At 43.7% G+C, this 21,752-nt stretch overlaps 2 protein-coding genes across 3 annotated transcripts in view; one reads left to right on the top strand and one right to left on the bottom strand.

Moving 5' to 3' along the window:
- The window catches only part of LOC133508517 (serine/threonine-protein phosphatase 2A 55 kDa regulatory subunit B gamma isoform), a 60,564-nt gene extending 52,458 nt beyond the window's left edge, over window positions 1-8,106 (top strand). Inside the window, exons 9-10 of the mRNA XM_061834672.1 lie at window positions 5,657-5,748; window positions 7,483-8,106. Of these exons, the coding sequence (XP_061690656.1) occupies window positions 5,657-5,748; window positions 7,483-7,780 (390 nt within the window). The 3' untranslated portion in view covers window positions 7,781-8,106. The remainder of the gene's footprint in view (window positions 1-5,656; window positions 5,749-7,482) is intronic.
- Window positions 8,107-9,057: 951 nt separating this feature from the next.
- wfs1b (Wolfram syndrome 1b (wolframin)) lies at window positions 9,058-17,135 on the bottom strand. Of its 2 annotated transcripts, XM_061835419.1 has the most exons (10): window positions 16,953-17,135; window positions 15,573-15,878; window positions 14,545-14,621; window positions 14,313-14,457; window positions 14,065-14,238; window positions 13,558-13,638; window positions 13,248-13,405; window positions 12,942-13,178; window positions 12,736-12,854; window positions 9,058-12,586 (listed from the first exon to the last, which is right to left on the bottom strand). In XM_061835419.1, exons 2-10 carry the CDS (start codon window positions 15,874-15,876, stop codon window positions 11,041-11,043), a joined length of 2,841 nt encoding a protein of 946 aa, XP_061691403.1. In that variant the 5' UTR covers window positions 15,877-15,878; window positions 16,953-17,135; the 3' UTR covers window positions 9,058-11,040. The 2 variants fall into 2 exon arrangements, with proteins under 2 accessions (XP_061691403.1, XP_061691402.1); XM_061835418.1 differs by having other exon boundaries at window positions 12,942-13,405.
- Window positions 17,136-21,752: the final 4,617 nt, after the last annotated feature.

Consider the following 21,752-nt stretch of genomic DNA (forward strand, 5'->3'; position numbering starts at 1 on the left):
CTGCTGCACAGACACACCATGCCACACACTCCACTTCCAAGTTTACCTGACACCGCCCACCTCCCGCTCTTAAATGGGTACGCTCATGATTACAAACACCACCCACCATCGGTGCTTTAGTTAGAAACACAGTCTGGGAAACGTAGAGCAAAGACGAGATAGACATGCTCCTTATGTTTACTCTAGATAATAATGGCAAAAGTAAAAAGTAAAAATAAAAATGCTGGTGCTTAAATGAATGTCGAGGTATGTCAATAATAATAATAACAATAATAATAATAATAATAATGAAGAAGAAAAAGTGATGAAACTGGATGACATTTTCTCTTTTTTGAGTAAAAAAGGTCTAGTCTGAAGCCAAAGTAGAAAGTACAGGTTGAGATGGTGTATAATGTTAAAATTCCACCTTGGCGCAGCCTGATAGAGGATGAAAGCACAGACAATACAGTGCGCAAAAAGCTAATTCTGTATTTTAAAAATAGGAGACCTCTTAACATTAACCTTAAAAGTGTTTGGAAGCATCATTCAGCTTTCAATATGCATTGCTTAAGATATTCTTTGGGATATCATTGTGGGTTGAAAATCCATCCATCCATTTTCTGAGCCGCTCACAAGGGTTTCGGGGATTGCTGGAGCCTATCCCAGCTGTCAACGGGCAGGAGGTGGGGAACAACCTGAACTGGTTGCCAGCCAATCGCAGGGCACATTGAGACAAACAGCCACACTCATAATCACATCTAGGGGCAATTTTGAATGTCCAATTAATGTTGCATGTTTTTGGAATGTGGGAGGAAAACGGAGTGCTCGCAGGAAAACCATGCAGACACGGGGAGAACATGCAAACTGCACACGGCGGCTCCAGGGTTGAACCCGGGACCTCAAAACTGTGAGGCCAACGCTTTAGTAGCTGCTCCACCATGCCACCCCTGGGTTAAAAGTAAATAAATGAAACAAAGTTGGATGCAACATTTCACATTTACACTTCATAGTTGGCTTGGTTTGGTTCGGAATGTATTTTTTTGTTTGTTGACATTTTCATTGCAAGTTTTCAAAAACACAAATAAAATTGTTCTTAAAATTTTCTGATAATAATGTAAATGCATTAATCTGAATCTTTTAATGAGGCATGTAGCTTCAATGGATAACACCGATCTGACCACAGTGCATATCCCTGATGTTGCTCACAATGGCCTAAGGGGGCGATCACGGGGTTAGCGTGTTTGCTCAGACACGTCAAAAATTAGAGGGAACTGAGAGAGATAATCTAAAAAGGAAAATCCAGAAATTCCAATGTATGATTTTTTTAAATGATTTATTTGTGTGATACAACTGCAAATAAGTATTTGAACACCTGTCTATCTAGAATTCTGACCCTCAAAGACCTGTTAGTCCGCCTTTGAAAGTCCACCTCTACTCCATGTATTATCCTGAATCAGATACACATATGCATATGCAGAACTTGCAATATAGCAGGGTGTTCAAATACATATTTTCTTCACTATAAATACAGTGGAACCTCAGAGTTCGAACGACTTTGTGGTCGTACAAATCAGACTTGAAGAAAAAAAAATCAGCATAAAAAAATGCCTCGATGTTTGACCCAATCCTCGGTGTCCAAACACCCAAGCAAACCTGAACCCATATTGAATGCATTGCCGAGCGATGCCAAAAGCACACGGGCGGTGCCGAGACAAGTCACTGCGCACTTCGAGTCAACCAGGCAGTCATTGTCAAGCAGCATGCTCATAGTGTGCAGCGTGCTCATATTCTCGAGTGCTTCTCAAAATATTTTTTTATTTTTCTGGTATTTTCTTTGCCATGGGCCCAAAGAATGACAGCAGTGCTGCCAGCAAGATAGGAAAGGGAAAGTTAAGCGAACCATAGTGGATTAACAGAAGGAGATAATTTCTAAGTACGAAAACGGGCTGCGTGTTTTGTTCCGGTTCTTGCTAGTATAAGTCGGATATAAGTCGCCTATTTCGACTATCCTAAAGAATAAAAATGAAATAAAGGGCAGCTAGTGTTGCCAAAGGAGTGACTAACATTACAAAGCAAAGGCTACAGATGATGGAAGAAATGGAGAAGTTACTGTAGAATTACCCAGTCGAATTATGGAGGTGACTTCACTTCTTCCTTCCTTCTTGAGTCCTTCTGATGCTATCACACCAATTCAAAAAGATAAATGATACACATTTAAGTTGCTTTAAGTTTATTCCTTTTTTTTTTCTGGTTTAAATACAGGATGTACTGGATGTGATTTTACATAGATAAAAATGGGAAATTGCCATTTGGAGGTTGGGAACGGATTACACTCATTTACATTATTTCCTACGTGAAAAAAAATGTTTTGGAGGTTGAACAAATCGGTTTGAACACTTCACAAGAACGAATTTTGTTTGAACTCCATGGTTCCACTGTATTAGTTAAAGCAGCAACTTTGTGCAGGATTGATTTGACAACACAGTACAGCGCATACCTGAACATGAACAAGTACACTATTCCCAGTACACGTCTCTAAACACTTGATGGCCAATAGATTGATGCCGATTGTGGTCCATGAAGGCAACTGTGTGCATGCATGTACAAAAACGTCAATATAGCCGTTTGATATTGGGAGCATACAAAGACACATACAACACACCACTGCTCCCACCACCATAATCTGTATGTGAAGAGCAGGAAAAGGTGACAAGGTCACACAACTGTTTAATTAGCAAAACTGTGGGTGATGGAACAGGGAGAAGCACTTACTTGTGTGACAGTTTTTTTCTACTCCTGGAGGTTGAAGTTTTCAGAGCTGAAGCAGAGCAAAAACAGAATAGCCAGTACCTTCAATATATCACTGGTGGTATTGTAGCACAACCTGGTGGAACCAGACAGCATTACAGACAAGTTCCAATAAATTTTGTCATGACTTTGGATAGTAAGTTTCTTTCGACTTGTCCCGTTAGGGGTCACCACAGCGTGGCATCTCAGATGAACGCTTATATTTGTTTGGCACAGTTTTTACACCGGATGCACTTCCTGACGCAACCCCTCTTGGGGAGTGCAGGCCCCAGTGAGCGAGATGGATTGAAATGGTTAGCGGGCCACATACGGCCCGTGGGCCATAGCATGTCCACCCCTGTTCTAGACCTTCATTGGAGTCCAGCTCTGTTTGATTATACTGATTGGACCTGGTTAGAAAAGCCACACCCCTGTCTATATAAGACTGCACAGCTCACAGTGTATGTTAGAGCAAATGAGAATGATGAGGTCAAAGGAACTGCTTGAAGGGCTCACAGTCAGAATTGCAGCAAGGCACAAATTTGGCCAAAGTTGAAAAAAAAAAAATCTGCTGCACTTCTGTTTCCCAAGATCACAGTGGGCTTCACAATCCTAAAATTTAAGACGTTTGGGATGACCAGAACCCTTCTTGGTGATGGTCATCTGGCCAAACTGAGCAAAGAGGGAAGGGGGTGGGAGAAAGTTCTCCAAAGTCAACCATCACTCCACCCCTCCACCAGTTAGGGCTTCATGGCAGATTGGCCCAACGGAAACCTCTCTTCAGATCAAGACACATGAAAGCCCGCGTGGAGTTTGCTCAAAAAACACGTGTAGGACCCCAAGATGGTGAGAAATAAAATTCTCTGGTCTGATGAGATCAAGATCGAACTTTTCAGCCTTAATTGTCAGCAGCATGTCTGGAAAACAACAGGCACTCTTCATCATCTGTCCAATACAGTCCAAACAGTGAAATGTGATATTGGCAGAATCATGCCTTTGGGGTGATTTTCAGCTGCAGATACAGGACGACTGGGTGCAATCAAAGGAAAGGTGAATGTGACCAAGTACAACAATGTTCAATCAATCCATATCTGGTGTTTTGTAAACGCGATCTCATTACATCTCCAAAAGGAAACTTTTTGCTCTATAATGTTTGGTCGCAACTCCCTCCAACCTCATCTGTGTTTGTGTGTCTGAGCCTGTGGGGGCACATGAGGTCAATGAGGAGCTCTTTACAGTCTCGTGAAGATGAACAGGAAGTATTGCCTGACACCTAGATCTGCAATGCAACATGGTGGAGGAAGAGGAGGCGTGAAAAAGGGCTGAGGAGTTGTGGAGGAGAGGAAGTGAGAGGAATACATTTCCAATGTAGCAGAAAGACTGTAGCGATGTGACTGTAGGAAATGAGGACGGTCCAATTAAGATGGCCCATTCACCTTTGGATGAAGGTCTTTACACACTGCACTTGATGAAGCCCTCAATTTTCCCATTCATTTTGTGTGTGCAAAGGGGGAATCAGCAGTTTTTGATGTAACGCCGATTAGAATAGAAGAATGCTCCAATGGGGAGAGAGGCTGGCGAATTGATTTCTGAGTGCTATTTTGGCAGACATGTACAAGAAACGGCAAGGGGAACATGGAGGATGCTCTAATAAATGTGGTTTCTATTTGTCTCAAAAGATCTGCTTTGCCTGAAATATACCTCACAGCGGTCTTGGTAAAAGTGTGGTTTACAAACAAGTCTAAACTTCCCAGCCCCCCCCCCCCACCCCCCACCCCCCCATCCCTTTCTCTTCGCCCCGTAATATCATTGGCTGACAGCCCTGTTCCCAGCACTGTCAAGCTGCCAAGTCACGGGGGTCGGGGTTCATCCATAAACGCTACACAGATGGAAAGGACAGTGGCCCAAATAACAAAAAACACAATACACTTAGGACTAAACTTTTTGAAGTTGTTGGGATAGGTTGATGGCAAAACGCAACCTATGGTGGTATAACTGTGTAAAGTTAATATGAATAAGGTGGCAAATAATAAAAAATAATAAATAAAATATAAAATAATAATAATAATAAATAAATTTAAAAAAAAGAAAATAAAAAAAATAATAAGTGGCAACTATGCTGAACAGCCACTTCATGGAATAAAGCCGCTTGGTTTTTAAATGGTGGTGGAAGGAATTCATGCCAGGAAGTATATGCCTCAACATACTTTATACAAAATATTTGGCCAGCTCAGATGTCAGTGTTTGCATGTTTTCTGCACTTGCCTTTTCAACACCCTGTATTTAACGTATTTAGAAACAAAACACAAAATTGACTGCTAGGGAGACATGCACAAGAATGTCAATTAAACTCCAGTTGACACAGTTGGCAAGGACCCCTTGGGAGGATAGCAAAAGCCTTACTCGGTTTGATACTCAGTACAGCAATAAATGCTACCTCAGCTTAACTGTTTATTGAAGAAGAGATGATTGGATGCAGAATGAGAAAAAAAAACAAGGCTGAACGCAGTGCGTAGTGGCGAGAGGAGGTGTACATTTCAGTCCCCCTGAGTGGGACACACTGCTGATGCAGGCAAATTGCATGATATCTTGGGGGAAGAATTTATTCGTCAGCAAGTGGGGGTGTGGATGCATGTGCGTCTCTCTATTCCCATGGCTTTGGTGTGTGATAATAGAAGAACCTTAATGAAGATTTAGATTATTAAAATGTACTCTTAATACATATTGCTGAGAGCAGGTGCTGTCTTATTAGCGTTTCCTTCTGAGAGGTGCATGTTACAACTGTGCACAATGAAATGTGTTTCCTTAGTTTTTCTGTGCACCTTCCACTTTAGCTTCTATTTTTAGCTTACTTGCAGTCAATAGCCACTTCTAATGTGCTCTCCTCTAGGTTCATGATTACCTCCGCAGCAAGTTGTGCTCCCTTTATGAGAACGACTGCATCTTCGACAAGTTCGAGTGCGCCTGGAATGGCTTGGACAGGTCTGTCTTTCATTTTTAGAACCTCATAGCCAAGGACCATTCACTCCTTCTGTTTGATTTTATTTATTTTGTTTGACTTGCAAGTAAAGTTTGATTTATGAGTGATGGATACTTGCATTAAAATCAACGTATTTTAGTAAACAAACCTTGGTGGCACCGCGGTTAACTGTTTAGCACAGCTGTCTCACAGTTCTGAGGACTGCTGCTCAAATGCTGGCCGTGGCCTGTGTGGAGTTTGCATGTTCTCAGCGTGTGTGTGTGTGTGTGTGTGTGTGGGTGTGTAGGTTAATTGAAGACTCTGAATTTCCCGTAGGTATGGATGTGAATGTGAATGCAAGTGGTTGTTTCTCTGTCATGCGATTGGCAGGTAACCCGTACAGGGTAGACCCCGTCTCCTGCCCAAAGGTAGCTGGGATAGGCTCCAGCACTCCCAATGACCCTTGTGAGGATAAGTGGCTCAGAAAATGGATGGATAAACAAATCTTAAAAAAAGAGGCCTCAAGCTGTTTATTGCCATTCCAAGTTGAAGCTCAAACACTCGTTATCATGATCCTGCTGCGGTCGCGCTAATTGTTCGGCACACACCTGCGCCTTGTTTCAACTGATTACGCCCGGTACTTATAGAACCCGGTGACGACTGGTCTTCCGCGAGATCGTTGAGGTTCATGCCCCGTTTGAGCAACCCCGTATCTCTGATCGTATTCCTGTGTGTACCGACCTCCGCCTGTTCTCCGACCGACCCCGTAAGGCTGACTCCTTTGACACTTCTGCCTTCCTTGATCATTCTCCCGTGTACCGACTCCTGCCTACTGACCTTCCCTCTACGCCTGAAGTCCTGATTACCGCATCTCCACCTTACTGCCTGCCCGATCCCCGACCTTGAAATAATAAACGTTTTTCCCGAATTACCTTTGCGTCTCCCGTGTCCTCCTGCATTTGGGTCCTACCTCCGTTCCAATGGGTTGTGACGCTCGTAAAAAAAAGAGACCCACGCACATATTTAAAACAAGCTCACAAATTTGCTTTCCGCTAAATTAATGTAAACACAATGAAAAACACCTTTTACAGCCTAATAAATAGCATCTACGTGGCAGATTTAACTTAACACTTAAGAACAAAAAAATTTAACGCAAACAGTGTAGGCAATGTAACGATACTTAGAGGCATATACCGATTCTCAATAAACTCATATCACCTCATATTTTAATATTTCGGCATCTTACTGAGTCTCTTCCAGTAGTTGCTAAACTGTTCTTAGTTTGTGTCTGCATGACAGTGTTATCCTACCTTTCGGTAACCAAGTCTTACACACCAGACCGTGTGGCAATGAATCGAATCATGATGCACAAACTGTTTAATTATTTACATTATTATATTATCTAGTTCACAAAGTACAATATGATTGCATGTTATGTTCTTTTTCAGCGTGCTCTGGCCAAAATGTTCCCATTCCAACAACCATTACCAAATCACACAAACATTTTGAACCTACATCCATCCATAGAACAGCAATTGGGAGCTGATCACACAACATCTACATGAAATTTATTTACATGAACCACTATATCACACCCACTGGTGCCATTACATTAAAAAGGAATGTGAAAACACATTGAGCTTTCTGCCAGTAACTGGATCCATCCACTGTTGTATGTGTGTGTGTGTGTGGTGTGTGTGTGTGTGTGTGGTGTGTGTGTGTGTGTGTGTTGTGTGTGTGTGTGTGTGTGTGTGTAGCGTTATCATGACAGGAGCCTACAACAACTTCTTCCGAATGTTTGATCGCAACACGAAGCGTGACGTGACCTTAGAAGCATCCCGGGAGAGCAGCAAACTCCGAGCAGTGCTCAAGCCGCGAAGAGTGTGTGCCGCCGGGGGCAAGCGGCGCAAGGATGACATCAGTGTGGATAGCCTGGACTTCACCAAGAAGATCCTGCACACTGCTTGGCACCCCACAGAGAACATCATCGCCATCGCCGCCACCAACAATTTGTATATCTTTCAGGACAAACTCAACTCGGAGATGCACTCATGAGCACGGATGGAGACGCAACTATGCCGGAATGAAAGCAAACATACACGCTCATAGGACGAAGCCTAAAGACACAAGTCGGCGTATCACTTCACACACAAATGTGCTCATGTCCTCATTTAACCAAAAAAGTAAAAGGGGCCTCAAGTAGGCCATCATGGGATTATGGAAGTTGAAGTCAGTGTGTTGATTGCCACAATTTAGCCTCTGAGGAGTAGAAACCTCAGAGATGTTTACATTTGCGTCCTCCTCTCATTGAGTTACGGATGTACTCCAGTTCAAAGCGTTTGTGTCTACCAGCACCAGTGATGAGAAACGGGACATTGAAGTTTCTGGTCATGCTTAATTTTACGTCATTTCCTCCATTTACATTTTTGTCCCTTCTCGATAATAATCTAATTATGATGATGTTATGAGACATTCCTTCAGACAGAAGCAGAATCCGGAGTTTTCCACAGATTCTGCTTCTGCCCTGTGGCTGCATTTTGTGCTGCTTTAATAGAAGTCAAGCAACAATAAAAATAAAAAAAAAGTTTATTTTTCAAAATAAAATAATCAATTAAGCAAGAGTATGCTGCATGTCAAACAGATTTCTTTCGCCTCCTGCAGACGGACTGACTTGGCTGGCTTCTCAATCATTTTGACCCAGCTGTACAAAATGCTCACAGCACGAAGAACCCACTGATGACCGAGCTCTCTTTATCTTTGCGTCTACGGATGCGAACGCATGTTTACTGTTCGGTTCATATGCTTACATGTGACAATTGGAATGAAGTTTTACAGGAATCCACCCAGTATAAAGGAGAAAAATACAAAATGTGTCAGGTTATCGTTATACTCTTAAAGAAAGTAAAAAAAGGGGGGTGCCTAACTGGTGTCTGTGTTTTTCAAGCCTGTATTTGGACATGTTTTGAGGTTGTTTTTTTTTTTTTAAATCCATAAACCGACTGTGTACTCAGTAATTTACAATTCCAAGATGACTGCCTCCAAAGCGACAGCAGAGAGATCCCTTTCATCAGCCTTGTTCACTGACTACTTTGCTAATCTGCAGAATTATTTTTGGAGAACAATTTATTCTTTTATTCCACTTTTTGAATAAAAAAAATCCAGTTTTCTCCATCTGCTTACCAAACTAATGTCCATTTTTGCATATTTCTCTGGTCAAGTACGTTGATGGCAAATCTGTTGAGGATGGAAGGCATGAAAAATGCAAATGTGTGTTTTCTTTGTTTTTTTTTTCGGGGGGTGGGGCGTGGGGAATAAAGACTTCAACAATCGCATCCGTTGTTACCAAATGCCCTATATTGGTGCGTTTATTCCTTCTGGAGCCTTGGACCCCACCTAGTGTTGCAAAACAATGTACTGTATTGTATACCAACCCTTATTTTAAATCCAAATCTCTTTCGAACTGCACTCACTCCAAAATCAAAGCACATGCTCGTATAGGTATTTCAATATTCAAAATTAAAAATACACAACTCGATATTTTAGTGAGTTCATCAAATTCTAATCAGGGTCACTCAATCATGGGTTAGTGCGTGACAATTCTTTGTGTATTTAATACAAGGTGGGTTTTTTTCTATTTTTTACAGGTCACAAGAAAACTGCTGAACCCAATTTAAATCTCTCTGGGTTCTTATTCCTGCACAGCAGGTTTTCAAACACAGATGCAAGAGGAACAAAAGGCAGAATAAACAACTTGAATAATAATTTCTTAAATGAAAAGGATCCCAGAAATATTTTGTCTTTAAAATGTATTTAAGGCACTTAAAAACAACTTGCCAATATCACTTGACAGTGTGCCAATGTAAACCCCAAATTTTCAGATGAACATCTTTGTTTATCTTACATATAAAAACATTTTCATCAAATGTAAGAACAAATAAGTAGTCTTTGGTGATGTCTTAGTTTTAGTGTTGACCTTTGAAAACATAGTGAACACTACTCACAGAAGTTTTTCAGGTGAACATTTCAAGATTAACTTAAAATGCACTGTAACCCAGATTTGATCTTCTGTAAGCTTTTAAATGCACTTCCAACAGTTTCAATACTTTTTGCACAAATTGCTGAATCCTACAGGTTTATAACTGGCTATTGGTGCCACAGGCAGCACAGTGGGTCAACTGGTTAGGACGTTGGCCTCACAGTTCTGAGGACCAAGATTTAAACCAGGGCCCCACCTGTGTGGAGTTTTTGCATGTTCTCCGTGTGCCTGCGTGGGTTTTCTCCGGACATTCCGTTTTCCTCTCACATCCCAAAAACATGCATTCATCGGGGACTCTAAATTTCAGCAATTGATTGTGAATGTGACTGTTGTTTGTCTCCAAGTGCCCTGCGATGCACCCCGGCTCCTGCCCAATGATAACTGGGATAGGCTCCAGCACTCCCGCGATTCTTGTGAGGATAAGTGGCTCAGAAAATGGATGGATGGATGGATATAGCTGCCACAATATGCCGGCTCAGCATGACATGAAGCTCCTCAATTTACTCCAACATAGTTCCCTGGCGCCACAAGATGCTGGTGGAGCACTGCAGAAACTTGGTTATAAGAATTTAATATGTTCCTTGACCGCATTTGTATCTCAAAATCTTCTTATCTGAAATGTTTGACCATAGATAATGTAAATGTAATTGTTCCAGCAGCTAAAAAAAACACACCAAATTTGTTTCAGTCAAATATAAAACGCACATCACAGTATTTGTCCTATCTAAAAACAGAGTTATTACATTTGCTATCCATATAACCTGCAAGAACCCAAAACAGCACAAAACAACTATACCTAAGGTATTGTCTTCCTTCTCCTGTGGGGTCTACTTAATTTAATGCTGCATTACTGCTACCAACTGTTATTGTCCTTCCATGCAAGGAAACTTGTCAATTGACGGTGGCCAGATGTTGAAAAGTCTGCTGCCATCATCTATTGTTGGAGGTCTGAAGCGCACTCGTATGTAAACTTTGCTCTTATCTCAAGACAAAACAAATTTTATCAAGCAAGCTTGAATCATAAAAAACTGAGTCTCCTCATATCTCAAGGCACTACTGTAGTCAGTACAAAAAGAGCACGCTTTTCAGTGAATCATGGGGGAGGATATAGGAAAAGAAGCTACAAATCTGTGAATCTGGGAGTAACAATGTGGAGGAACACTGCAGTGCATTTTAGGTTCATCCTGAAATTTCACCCAAAGATGAATATTACTAAGATTTAGCAGGTAGTGTCTGGATGCCCAAAAGAGTTCAGGGCTCAAAAGCCAAAAGAATCAAGTCACGCTTCTGATCCTGTCACTTCTGTCACAATGTCAGTTTCTGTGTCAGGGAGTTGGCGTAGTTGGGCGGTCAGGAAGGGGTTGAAAAAGAAGTCGAAGCCAAACTGCAGGGCACTCTGGACCGTGCGCCTCCAGTCGTGTTCGATCTTGTACTGTCTGCTGCTGGGCAAGCGGGCATCGCCGCATGACAAGCAGTGAATGGCTTTCAGCTCAAAAACAGGCCACTTGGAGCCCAGACGTCCCTCTAGAATGGTGCTGAACTCTACCAGGCTTCCCGTATTCAAGTGCAATAGCACAGACTTGAACTCGTTGCTGGCACGCAGCACGATGTCCTTAGTGGCGTCTTCGTCCTCCACGACTGTCCCATTTTTGGTCTTCCTCTCTAGCGGCATGCCCATGGTCACTTCGAACTTGTAGCGGTCAAAGCGCTTCACGTGGCATTCATGCTTGGCGAGTTGTTTGAGTTTACAGAGGGGGTCTCGGAGCGGCGGGGACGGGAAAGGGTGAGGCCCCACCGGCGCCGTTTGCGTCCTGTCACATGCAGGATATGGCTGACCATACAGACAACGCATCCAATTCCCAACAAACACAGGGAGCAGGTTGATGACAGACTGCGCCCCGTTCTCGATGTCCGTCACACGCACGTATTTGAAGCGTCCCGTCCAGGTGACCCTGTGGCCTTCGAGGTGCGAGCAGAGGATCTGAGTTTGGGCCATGTTGGACTCCTTCCACGCCAAGGGGCCGCACATGTTACTGTACTCTGGCCATCTGAGGGTGGAGTTGTACACCTTCATGCCCTCTGACCTGTATACGTACATCCAACAGAAAAGCAGCACGGCGCTGAGCCAGACCAGGATGAGTTTAACAATGCTGCTCCTGGATAGAGAGCGAAATACCACAATGGGGTTCAGGCTGAAGCGGGTCCAAAGCCTCAAAACGACCGGAACGAAGCACACGATCAGTGTGACGGCCATTTTGGTGATTTCCAGTGCGACAAACCACTGGAGGAGCTGGACGATGAGCATCGCAGCCAGGCCCAGGGAGAGAACAGGCAGAGCAAAGAGGAAGAGCAAATAGCCCGCAACAGTTCGTATGAGGCCAATGGCGCTGGCGTTACTGAGGAACACCAAGCAGAGTTCACACCACGTGAAGCAAACCAGATATGGCACCAGGCACAGGTAAGTCCCCTTGAAGCCCCTCAGCTGGGCCATGCGGAACAGGAGGTAGACCAGGTGCCAATAAAGGGCGCAGGGGACCCCGATGTTCAACGCCACGATGTCCCCCAGAGGCACCGAGACTAACGTCCTCCCGAAAATCCTGAGCATCCACAGCGAGTCCGGCAGTAGGTAAGCGAGCGAGCAGGCCCCCGAGAGTACTTCTGTAAGCAGGGCTCTGCGGGCAAACAACTTGGCGGAGGCATGGAGACTGAGGAAGGCAGTGACTGTGAAGAAGAGAGCCACCGCCGCAAGCTCGGAACACGGGATCCACGACTTGTCTGCCACTGGGAAGGAGAACACCACAAAGACCACGGAGAGCAAGAAGTATCTGAGAGGAAAAAACAAGGATTTTCTTGTCATTCCAATGCACTAAAAAACATTTCATAGTAGATTTTTCCTCATGATACCCCTTTATACTCTGGTTCACAGCTGAACTCAGCAACCAGTAATTCCTTAAGCGAAATAAGCTGTCCTTACAGATAGGGCTCCAAGTGTGTCCATCCAAAGTTGGTCTCAGCTTGCTCCAGATCAAGACAAGGCTCAAAGTGAGCAAGCAGGTCAGTCAGAGCCCGGAAGATTTCCCAAGCTTTGGAATTCTATCAGGGGGGAAAATGTGTTTTGATACGACGCCACGGATGAGTAGGTCTCGAGTCTTTTGGCAAAGTTAGAAATGATGGCCTGACCTGGAATACCCGCAGTGTGCAGATAACCATGGAGAAGAAGGACAGGTAGAAAACCAGCAGAGGAATGATGAAGATGAAGAACTCTATGGTGAGGTTGGAGATGATGAAGAAGAAGATGAGCGCGTTGACGTGGTGCGTGGGGATGAGGGCGCTGAGCCACTGCATGCCTGCGCGTGACGCCCAGTCGATGAGGTGCTCCTTGATCTCCAGCAGCGCGTGAAGCGGGAACTTCAGCAGCTGGTGACGGGGCAGACGCAGAGAAGTCAGATAACCACCATGCGAACAGGGATGGAAAACTTTCTCCACCTTTTGGTGCAAGGGCAGCTCGTCAGGATTCTTCACCACGTCGTCGACATCATCGTCATCGCTGCCTGACACGGCCGCCAATGCGGGAGGTGGCACCATTCCCTGAGCGTACTTCTTTGTCATCTCGACAAATTGATCCATCCCGACGTCAGAGATGGCTGCAAAAACCACAGACATTGTATATTGCTGCTGAACTATATTAATATTATCTATTATTTAAAATATTTTCAAGTTAAATTATCAGAGACTATTGGCTCTCATGCTGTGGTTTCAGTAGTGCCCAAATCGTCATACTGCCAATCCGCCTTACACTCGCTGGTCACCATTGCCTCCAGAACTCTTCTCTGTTTCTTAGCAGAGCTGTTCAGAGGTCCTTGAGAGACTGCCTTGTCTGGAAATTGAGGGAAATAGCACAACAGGGTCAAAATCATCCTTGGAAGCCATTACGTTTGATATAAAGATAAATAAAGTAAATAAAGATAAAACACTTTCAGAGTGGTGGGCTGCACCGTAAACTAGTGGATAGCACATCTGTCTCACAGCTGAAAATGACCAGGAAGGAATCTCTGCTCAGACCATCCTGTATGGAATTTGCATGCTAATTCTGTGCTTGAGAGCGTTTTCTCCAGGTTCCCCAGCTTCCTCCCACATGTCAGGTTAATTAAAGGCCTAAACTTTTCCTCAGGTTTGAACGGGAATAGTACTTTGTCATCTGGTTCATTTTAGGTTCTTGGTGAAATGTCACCCCAAAAGCCCAATATGCCCAAATAGTACCTTAAGTATGTATCGTTGTCAGTGAACGAATACTGCATCATACCTCGATCTACACGAACGTGTTCCACATTCTCCAGCATCTCTGAGACGCTCACCGACCTCTTCCTTTCAGGGTTCAACTTCCAGTACACGAGTAGAGCCGCTTTCCGAACTCCCCTCTCAAAACGAGTTTCTGTGCACAGCATCTTCACTTCCTCATAGTTCTCAAGAGTGATGCCTGGAAATCGGGACGCACCAGACGTTAGCGCGTTGCTAAATGAATATCGCAATAGCACAGGACAAGTCCAATACCTTGCCTGGAGAATAAGCACTGTTGCAGCAGCTTTACGGCATCCTTGCGGCCCTGTTTAGCAGCTTGAACCAGCCAGGTGACCGCGGTGCAGTTGTTAAGCTCCTCATCCCTCTCTTGGGCCAGAGCCAGGAAGAAACGGCCCATCTGGATGGATACAAGGACATTTTCTGTGTCCCTTTCTCATTAACATGTCCCCTGGCACAGTGAGCCCACCAACTACTTGACACTGACCTTGGTTTGCGCTTTAGCATCACCTGTCTTTGCTCTTTCTGCCACTTCCTCAAGACTGGCCTCCTCCTCTGGCGCCTCTGAAAGCAGATGCAGTATTATTATGTTATTATCATAAATACAATAATAATCTTACCATGTAAATCACATTTACATTTGGACCAAAAATTTATATACAGTGGTGTCTTTACTCAGGAGTCTAATTTGTTTCATGAATATGCTCGCAATTCAAAACACATGGATCTCAAATATTTTCCTACTTAAATCAAATGAAAAATGCCATGAATCTAATTTAGCCCCATAATGATGTTCTTCTTCAGTGTGCACCTTAGGACAGTTGAATACAAACTTATAGACATACACAAAGAAGTGTTTCCTAACCCTATGCCTGTGAGTATTGGCATACTGTCTATCTTCATGTATTTCTACACCATGTATGTCAACATCATTGGTATTTCCTTTAGCCCATCTATGTCCTTTTGCATTGTATGTTAGCATTAAGGTAGCAGACTTTAGCATAAGGCAAAGATATGTAGTTGAAGTCAGGCTCTGAGATCGACTGACTCAGATTTATTAATGGAGTGGATAGTGCAAAGCAAACATGGTGAAGCAGCATTTACCAATTATGCTGCAAAAAATGGAGTATGTTGCTTACAGAAGTGACATCAGCCCCAAGTGTGAGTGTTTTTAAATCAAGATTAAAAATTATTTTGCTCATCCGTTTTAGAGTACGTCTGCTTTTCAGTGAGATTTTTTTTGCACTAAAAGCTGTTTAGATTGTACTTTTTCAAATGTTTTTATTAATGTATTTTAATGTTTTTATTCATATAAAGTGCATTGAGTGTGCTGCCCACCCGTCCACCATGCCCCTCTGTTTGACTGTGTTTGTCACAGACCTGAAATGGAGTTTATGATTAACAAAGTATTACTATACCCATATAGTTGTTAATTCCCTCTGAAGACAAATGATGAAGCAGGAATGACACTGCCCATTTCAAACAGGGTAGAAACTACATTGACAAGACTGTCACCGAGTTCATGCACGGGAGGAACTGCAGCTCCAGATGAAGTTCCAGCAGTGGCCGAGGAGGCCGCATTGAGCTGAGCTCTCCCTAAGTGAGAGGGGCTTCTGACAGGCGAGCAAAGCGGCGAAGCTGGCAGCGTGGAGAGCGAAGACGAGCGGGAATAAATACGTGACCCCCGCTGATATGAGGTTGTCGAGGAGGATGGCGGCGGGATTGTGAGTTTTGGAGAAGATTGTGGAGAGGGAGAGTTTGTCCTCAGAGCAGCAGGAGAAGGGCTACGGTTTGGGATGCCTGATGATGAGGTTTCCATAGCTGAAAAGAACACAAAACAAGTCAGGACCATCAGTACTAAGAGTAATAACTTTAGTTCCGGGGTGCATCATTTTGAATTGCACCTCCAGGAATCTTCGGCGGAGTTTGCTTGTTTTCTCTATATGTGGGTTTTCTTCCAGGTACTCTAAGTACTAAAAACCAGGCAGATTAGGTTCATGGAAGATTGCCTATAGGTGTGAATGAGAGTGTGAAATAATGGTTGTTAGTTTATATGGTCTTTGTGATCAATAGGCAACCAGTCCAGGGTGTGCTGGGATAGGCTCCTGCACACCGTGACCCTAACGAGGACAAGCGCTATAGAAAATGGATGGATGAAAATTGCAGTTGTCCCTCAACTCAAAGTCATAGATTACACACATGTTGTTCTTTAAAGGGATTATTTGATATTGCTGAAAATATTTCCAGGCTGCAATAATCTAGAAAAAATGACTTTTTTTTTTTTTAATCAAGAGACTATCTTGTATATGTTCTGATTTGTATGGATAGGTTTCCAATTACGCCATCTTTTGTGTCATAGAGGTCAGAAAATACAGATTAGGGTTAGTTAGGTGAAGCGTGAAGTTTTTTTCCATCGTTAATTTATCTGATTAGTGAAGGACTGTGGTGATGTCATTGGAAACCTATCCATTGGTCTACAGAGCTTCTGCTGCATCTCTTCAGTTCTTCAGGTAAACTATGCACTATGTTGCGTTCAATGTCCAGTTGCGACATCTAGCTTGCACTGCATTACATCGGTCTGTTCCATCTCGACAGTCTGCAATCTGCTAAGTGGAATGCTAAATCGAGAAGGTGACATCCCTCAAAGTTCCAAAAGTGGAACCCTGCTTTGTCCTTTTGGGAATCCCCTGTCAATGCTCCAACCACCTCGATTCAAGTGGAATTGGCCGGGTTTTAATGGTCGATATCCCCAGTGTCTTGATGACTAACTGACAAAGACCTAACAGGAATGCTACAACACTATTCATGTGTCTCAGAGGTTGACTGGTTTAGTTGCTAATGCTCGTGTAGTTCTGCAATAGGTTCACACTATTATCGTATATTCGGCTCACCTACCTTAGCGAACCTGTAGAAGGGATCCGTTTAAATGTGAGTCTCTTTTTTTTAATTTAAAAAAGTATGCCTCTTGCACACCCAATGTCCCAAGTCATTTTGTCCTTTCCTTTTAGAAGAACCTCTATCTCTGAAGACCTGTCCTCTACAGATGACGTTGTCACACGCCAAAGCGACAACAGCCGCTTCAAGCTTCCGAAGAACTCTGTTGTATGATTGGTCAGGTAAAACCCACACTCTGCGTCCACGGATTTGATTGGCTAGATAAACAGGAAGTTGACTTCTCGGCATTTCCGGCGAAATGATTAAACGTAGATTTAAAGAGGAAAAAAATCGTTTCGAACATTTTTTTCTGCTGTGATTATAAATTTTAATGTGTAACTTTACAAAAAAAAACACAAAATGATTACCGTGTATTGTTGAGAAGATTTTTGCGTCGCATGCTTTGTCAGAAGAAAAATACTGTGGTGGTCTACATAATTCACCCACGGGACCTCGAGTTAGGTTACGAGGTTCCGCACGGACGTTCTTGTTCGTTACACTTCCGGTGTCAGTGTGTCAGATTAGGGGAAAACCGCGCCCCCAAGCCATTTAATTGTCTTCTCTTTGCTGCTTCTGCCTATTTGGCACCGAGTGCACTACACGCGACACCATCGGTCACCCAGGGAAATGCATCCCCGACGGATGCTTAGCACCTGCTGACACTGTGAAACAAGGGGAAGAGGTACAAGTTGTAGGTATATTTTCGCGCCAGAAGGACACAGTCATTATTCACAGCAACATCATGCCGCGGTGTTTACACTGCAAGCAGCCAGAAAGTGGGAACACCAATTGTCAACCTTTGAAGGTAAGGACTACACTTAATGCTCTAATAATATTAACGTTCAATTAGATACGTTTACATTGTGATAGCTAATTAACTGCATGCACTTCGCTATGCATATGGCCGTTTGCGAAAATGCATGTTTTCTTCAGAAACCAAATATGGTTTCCTTCCAGGATTCAGGGATTATTGTGCCATGATTGAAGTGTGTTGAATAGAAACTATGATTTAATTGTGTTTGATGGGCTATGGATGGTCGTAGAGATGGATGCTTAAATTATTGAGGTAAAGTTCGTGTTGTAATAGGAGTAGCAGCAGTGGTAGTATAGCACCTTGCACGACAGCAAACACAACTCAAAGTGCATACGCATTAATGCGTTTAGGGCTGTGATAATCATATTATCCATTGTTTTGGAATAGCGCGGATAATCAATATGATTTTCTTTCAGCCACTGAAGGAGGCGCACTCGAGGTAAAAGCGAGGGACTTTGCAGGGACCAATCAAATGGCTTGGGGGCGCGGTTTTCCGCTGACTATCTTAAGAAAAGAAGACTCGCCCGCCGTAATGGGTACGCTCTGTCGATGTCTGAAATAAAACGAGGTTTGCTCCTGTGTTCAACACTCCGCCTCCGACTCCTTTTCTTCGGCGCTACAATACAAACATTTAACTCAATCGACCTGCGCTCCGTTATTTTAGTCGTTCGGTATGGAAATATTTCATAATTGATTTTAAATTTGAGGCACGGTGGGGCAGCTGTAGACAGTTGGCCTCACAGTTATGAGGACATTGGTTCAAACCGAACCCTAATAACACTAATTTTGTTGAAAGCCAATGTAGAATACACAGTTAATACTGTTTAAATGTATTTTTTTAAAGAGTAAATGGAATGCACTTAAAGTTATACAGGATGGTGCTTACACCATCACAGCACTCAAAACACTTCACAGACATTTACAATCACTCATACATTCAGTGTATTAACAAGGACACTTCAACAGCAGAGCTGGTGTCACAGAAAACTGTGCGGGGCTCGACCCAAATCCAGGACTCCAAAACGAGGGCGTGATGTTAGGCGTAGTTTTATTCAAAGCTGAGATCATACACACTGTAAGCAGTCTGAGAAGGCAGAGGCACAACACGCTAAGCAAAGGCAGGATCCAAAAATGTGAAGTGAGGTCTGATGACTAGGAAACATGAACTAGGACTTGTCTATGACTATGAAACATAAACTAAGACAGGACTAAACTGTGGTGGCACGCAGGGTTCGCACGCGGCCCTAAAAGTCCCTAAAAACCCCTAAATTTTCGAAGGTGCATTTAGGGGCTCCTAAAAGTCCTTAAAATCCGCAAAAACCGGTCAAGCCCCTAAAAAGGCCTTAAATTTAAAACAAAATCAAAGGGAGGCTCTCTACTGCCAAAATTCTCCCTAAAAAATAAATTAATCTTTTATTTAAAAAAAAAATAGTGATCCGTCTGGCGTCCAAATCAGCCGGAAATTGTCAACGGAAGTCACCGTGTTGACAACTAGTCTCAACTCTCGCCTCTGAACATGTCCAAACCATCGAAGTCTGCTCTCTCGAATCTTGTCAGCAAAACATCCAACTTTGGCTATCCCTCTCATGAGCTCATTTCTAATCCTATCCGACCTTCTTACTCCAAGAGAGAACCTCAAAATCTTCATTTCTGCCACCTCCAGTTCAGCTTCCTGTTGTTTCTTCAGTGCCACCGTCTCTAAGCCGTACATCGTGGCCGGCCTCACCACTGTTTTGTAAACTTTGCCCTTCATCCTAGCAGAGACTCTTCTGTCACATAACACACCAGACACCTTTCGCCAGCTGTTCCAACCTGCTTGGACAACGGGTCACTTCCTGACCACACTCTCCATTGCTCTGTATTGGTTGACCCCAAGTATTTGAAGTCCTCCACCCTCGCTATCTCTTCTCCCTGTAGCCTCACTCTTCCCCCTCCACTTTTCTCATTCACGCACAGATATTCTATTTTACTTCGGCTAATCTTCATTCCTCTCCTTTCCAGTGCATGTCTCCATCTTTGTAATTGTTCCTCTGCATGCTCCCTGCTTTCACTGCATATCACAATATCATCTGCGAACATCATGGTCCAAGGGGATTCCAGTCTAACCTCATCTGTCAGCCTATCCATTACCACTGCAAACAGGAAGGGGCTCAGATCTGATCCCTGATGCAGTCCCACCTCCACCTTAAATTCCTCTGTCACAACTAAGGCACACCTCACCATTGTTCTGCTGGCATCATACATGTCCTGTACTATTTTAACATACTTCTTCAGGCATCTTTTCGCCCGCTAGTATTCTGTTGAATAAGTTGGTCAAAAACTCCACAGCCATCTCTCCAAATTGCTTCCATACCTCTACCGGTATGTCATCAGGACCAACTGCCTTTCCATTTTTCATCCTTTGTAGTGCCTTTCTGACTTCCCCCTTAGTAATCATTTCCACTTCCTGGTCCTTCACTCTTGCCTCTTCAACTCTTCCTTCTCTCTCATTTTCTTCATTCATCAACTTCTCAAAGTAGTCTTTCCATCTATTTAGCACACTACTGGCACGAGTCAACACATTTTCATCTCTGTCCTTAATCACCCTAACCTGCTGCACATCCTTCCCATCTCTATCCCTCTGTCTGGCCAACCTGTATAGATCCTTTTCTCCTTCTTTCGTGTCCAACCTGGTGTACATGTCTTCATATGCCTCTTGTTTAGCCTTTGCCCTACGTCGCATCTCGATGTACGCCTTTCGCCTCTCCTCAGTCCTCTTAGTGTCCCACTTCTTCTTCGCTAGTCTCTTTCCTTGTATGACTCCCTGTATTTTGGGGTTCCACCACCAAGTCTCCTTCTCCCGCTTCCTACCAGAAGACACACCAAGTACTCTCCTGCCTGTCTCTCTGATTACATTGGCTGTCGTAGTCCAGTCTTCCAGGAGCTTCGGTTGTCCATCGAGAGCCTGTCTCACCTCTTTCCGGAAGGCCGCACAACATTCTTCCTTTCTCAGCTTCCACCACCTGGTTCTCTGCTCTACCTTGGTCTTCTTAATCTTCCTACCCACCACCAGAATCATCCTACATACTACCATCCTATGCTGTCGAGCTACACTCTCCCCTACCACTACTTTACAGTCAGTAACCTCCTTCAGATTACATCGTCTGCACAAAATATAATCTACCTGCGTGGTTCTACCGCCGCTCTTGTAGGTCACTATATGTTCCTCCCTCTTTTGGAAATAAGTGTTCACTACAGCCATCTCCATCCTTTTTGCAAAGTCCACCACCATCTGCCCTTCAAAGTTCCTTTCCTGGATGCCGTACTTACCCATCACTTCTTCATCGCCCCTGTTTCCTTTACCAATATGTCCATTACAATCTGGACCAATCACAACTCTCTCGCTGTCTGGGATGCTCAGAACTACTTCATCTAGTTCCTTCCAGAATTTCTCTTTCAAATCTAGGTCACATCCTACCTGTGGTGCATAGCCGCTAACCACATTATACATAACACCCTCAATTTCAAATTTTAGTCTTATCACTCGATCTGATACTCTTTTCACCTCCAAGACATTCTTAGCCAGCTCTTCCTTTAAAATAACCCCTACTCCATTTCTCTTCCCATCTACTCCGTGGTAGAATAATTTAAACCCTGCTCCCAAACTTCTAGCCTTACTACCTTTCCACATAATCTCTTGGATGCACAGAATATCAACCTTTCTCCTAATCATCATGTCAACCAACTCCTGAGCTTTTCCTGTCATAGTCCCAACATTCAAAGTCCCTACACTCAGTTGTAGGCTCTGTGCATTCCTCTTTTTCTTCTGACGCTGGATCCGGTTTCCTCCTCTTCTTTGTCTTCGACCCACAGTAGCTGAATTTCCACCGACGCCCTGCAGGTTAGCAGTGCCGGGGGCGGGCGTTGTTAACCCGGGCCACGACCGATCCGGTATGGGATTCTTTAGA

This window comes from Syngnathoides biaculeatus, chromosome 11 (assembly GCF_019802595.1).
Source record: "Syngnathoides biaculeatus isolate LvHL_M chromosome 11, ASM1980259v1, whole genome shotgun sequence".
In the NCBI taxonomy this organism is placed as follows: Eukaryota; Metazoa; Chordata; class Actinopteri; order Syngnathiformes; family Syngnathidae; genus Syngnathoides; species Syngnathoides biaculeatus.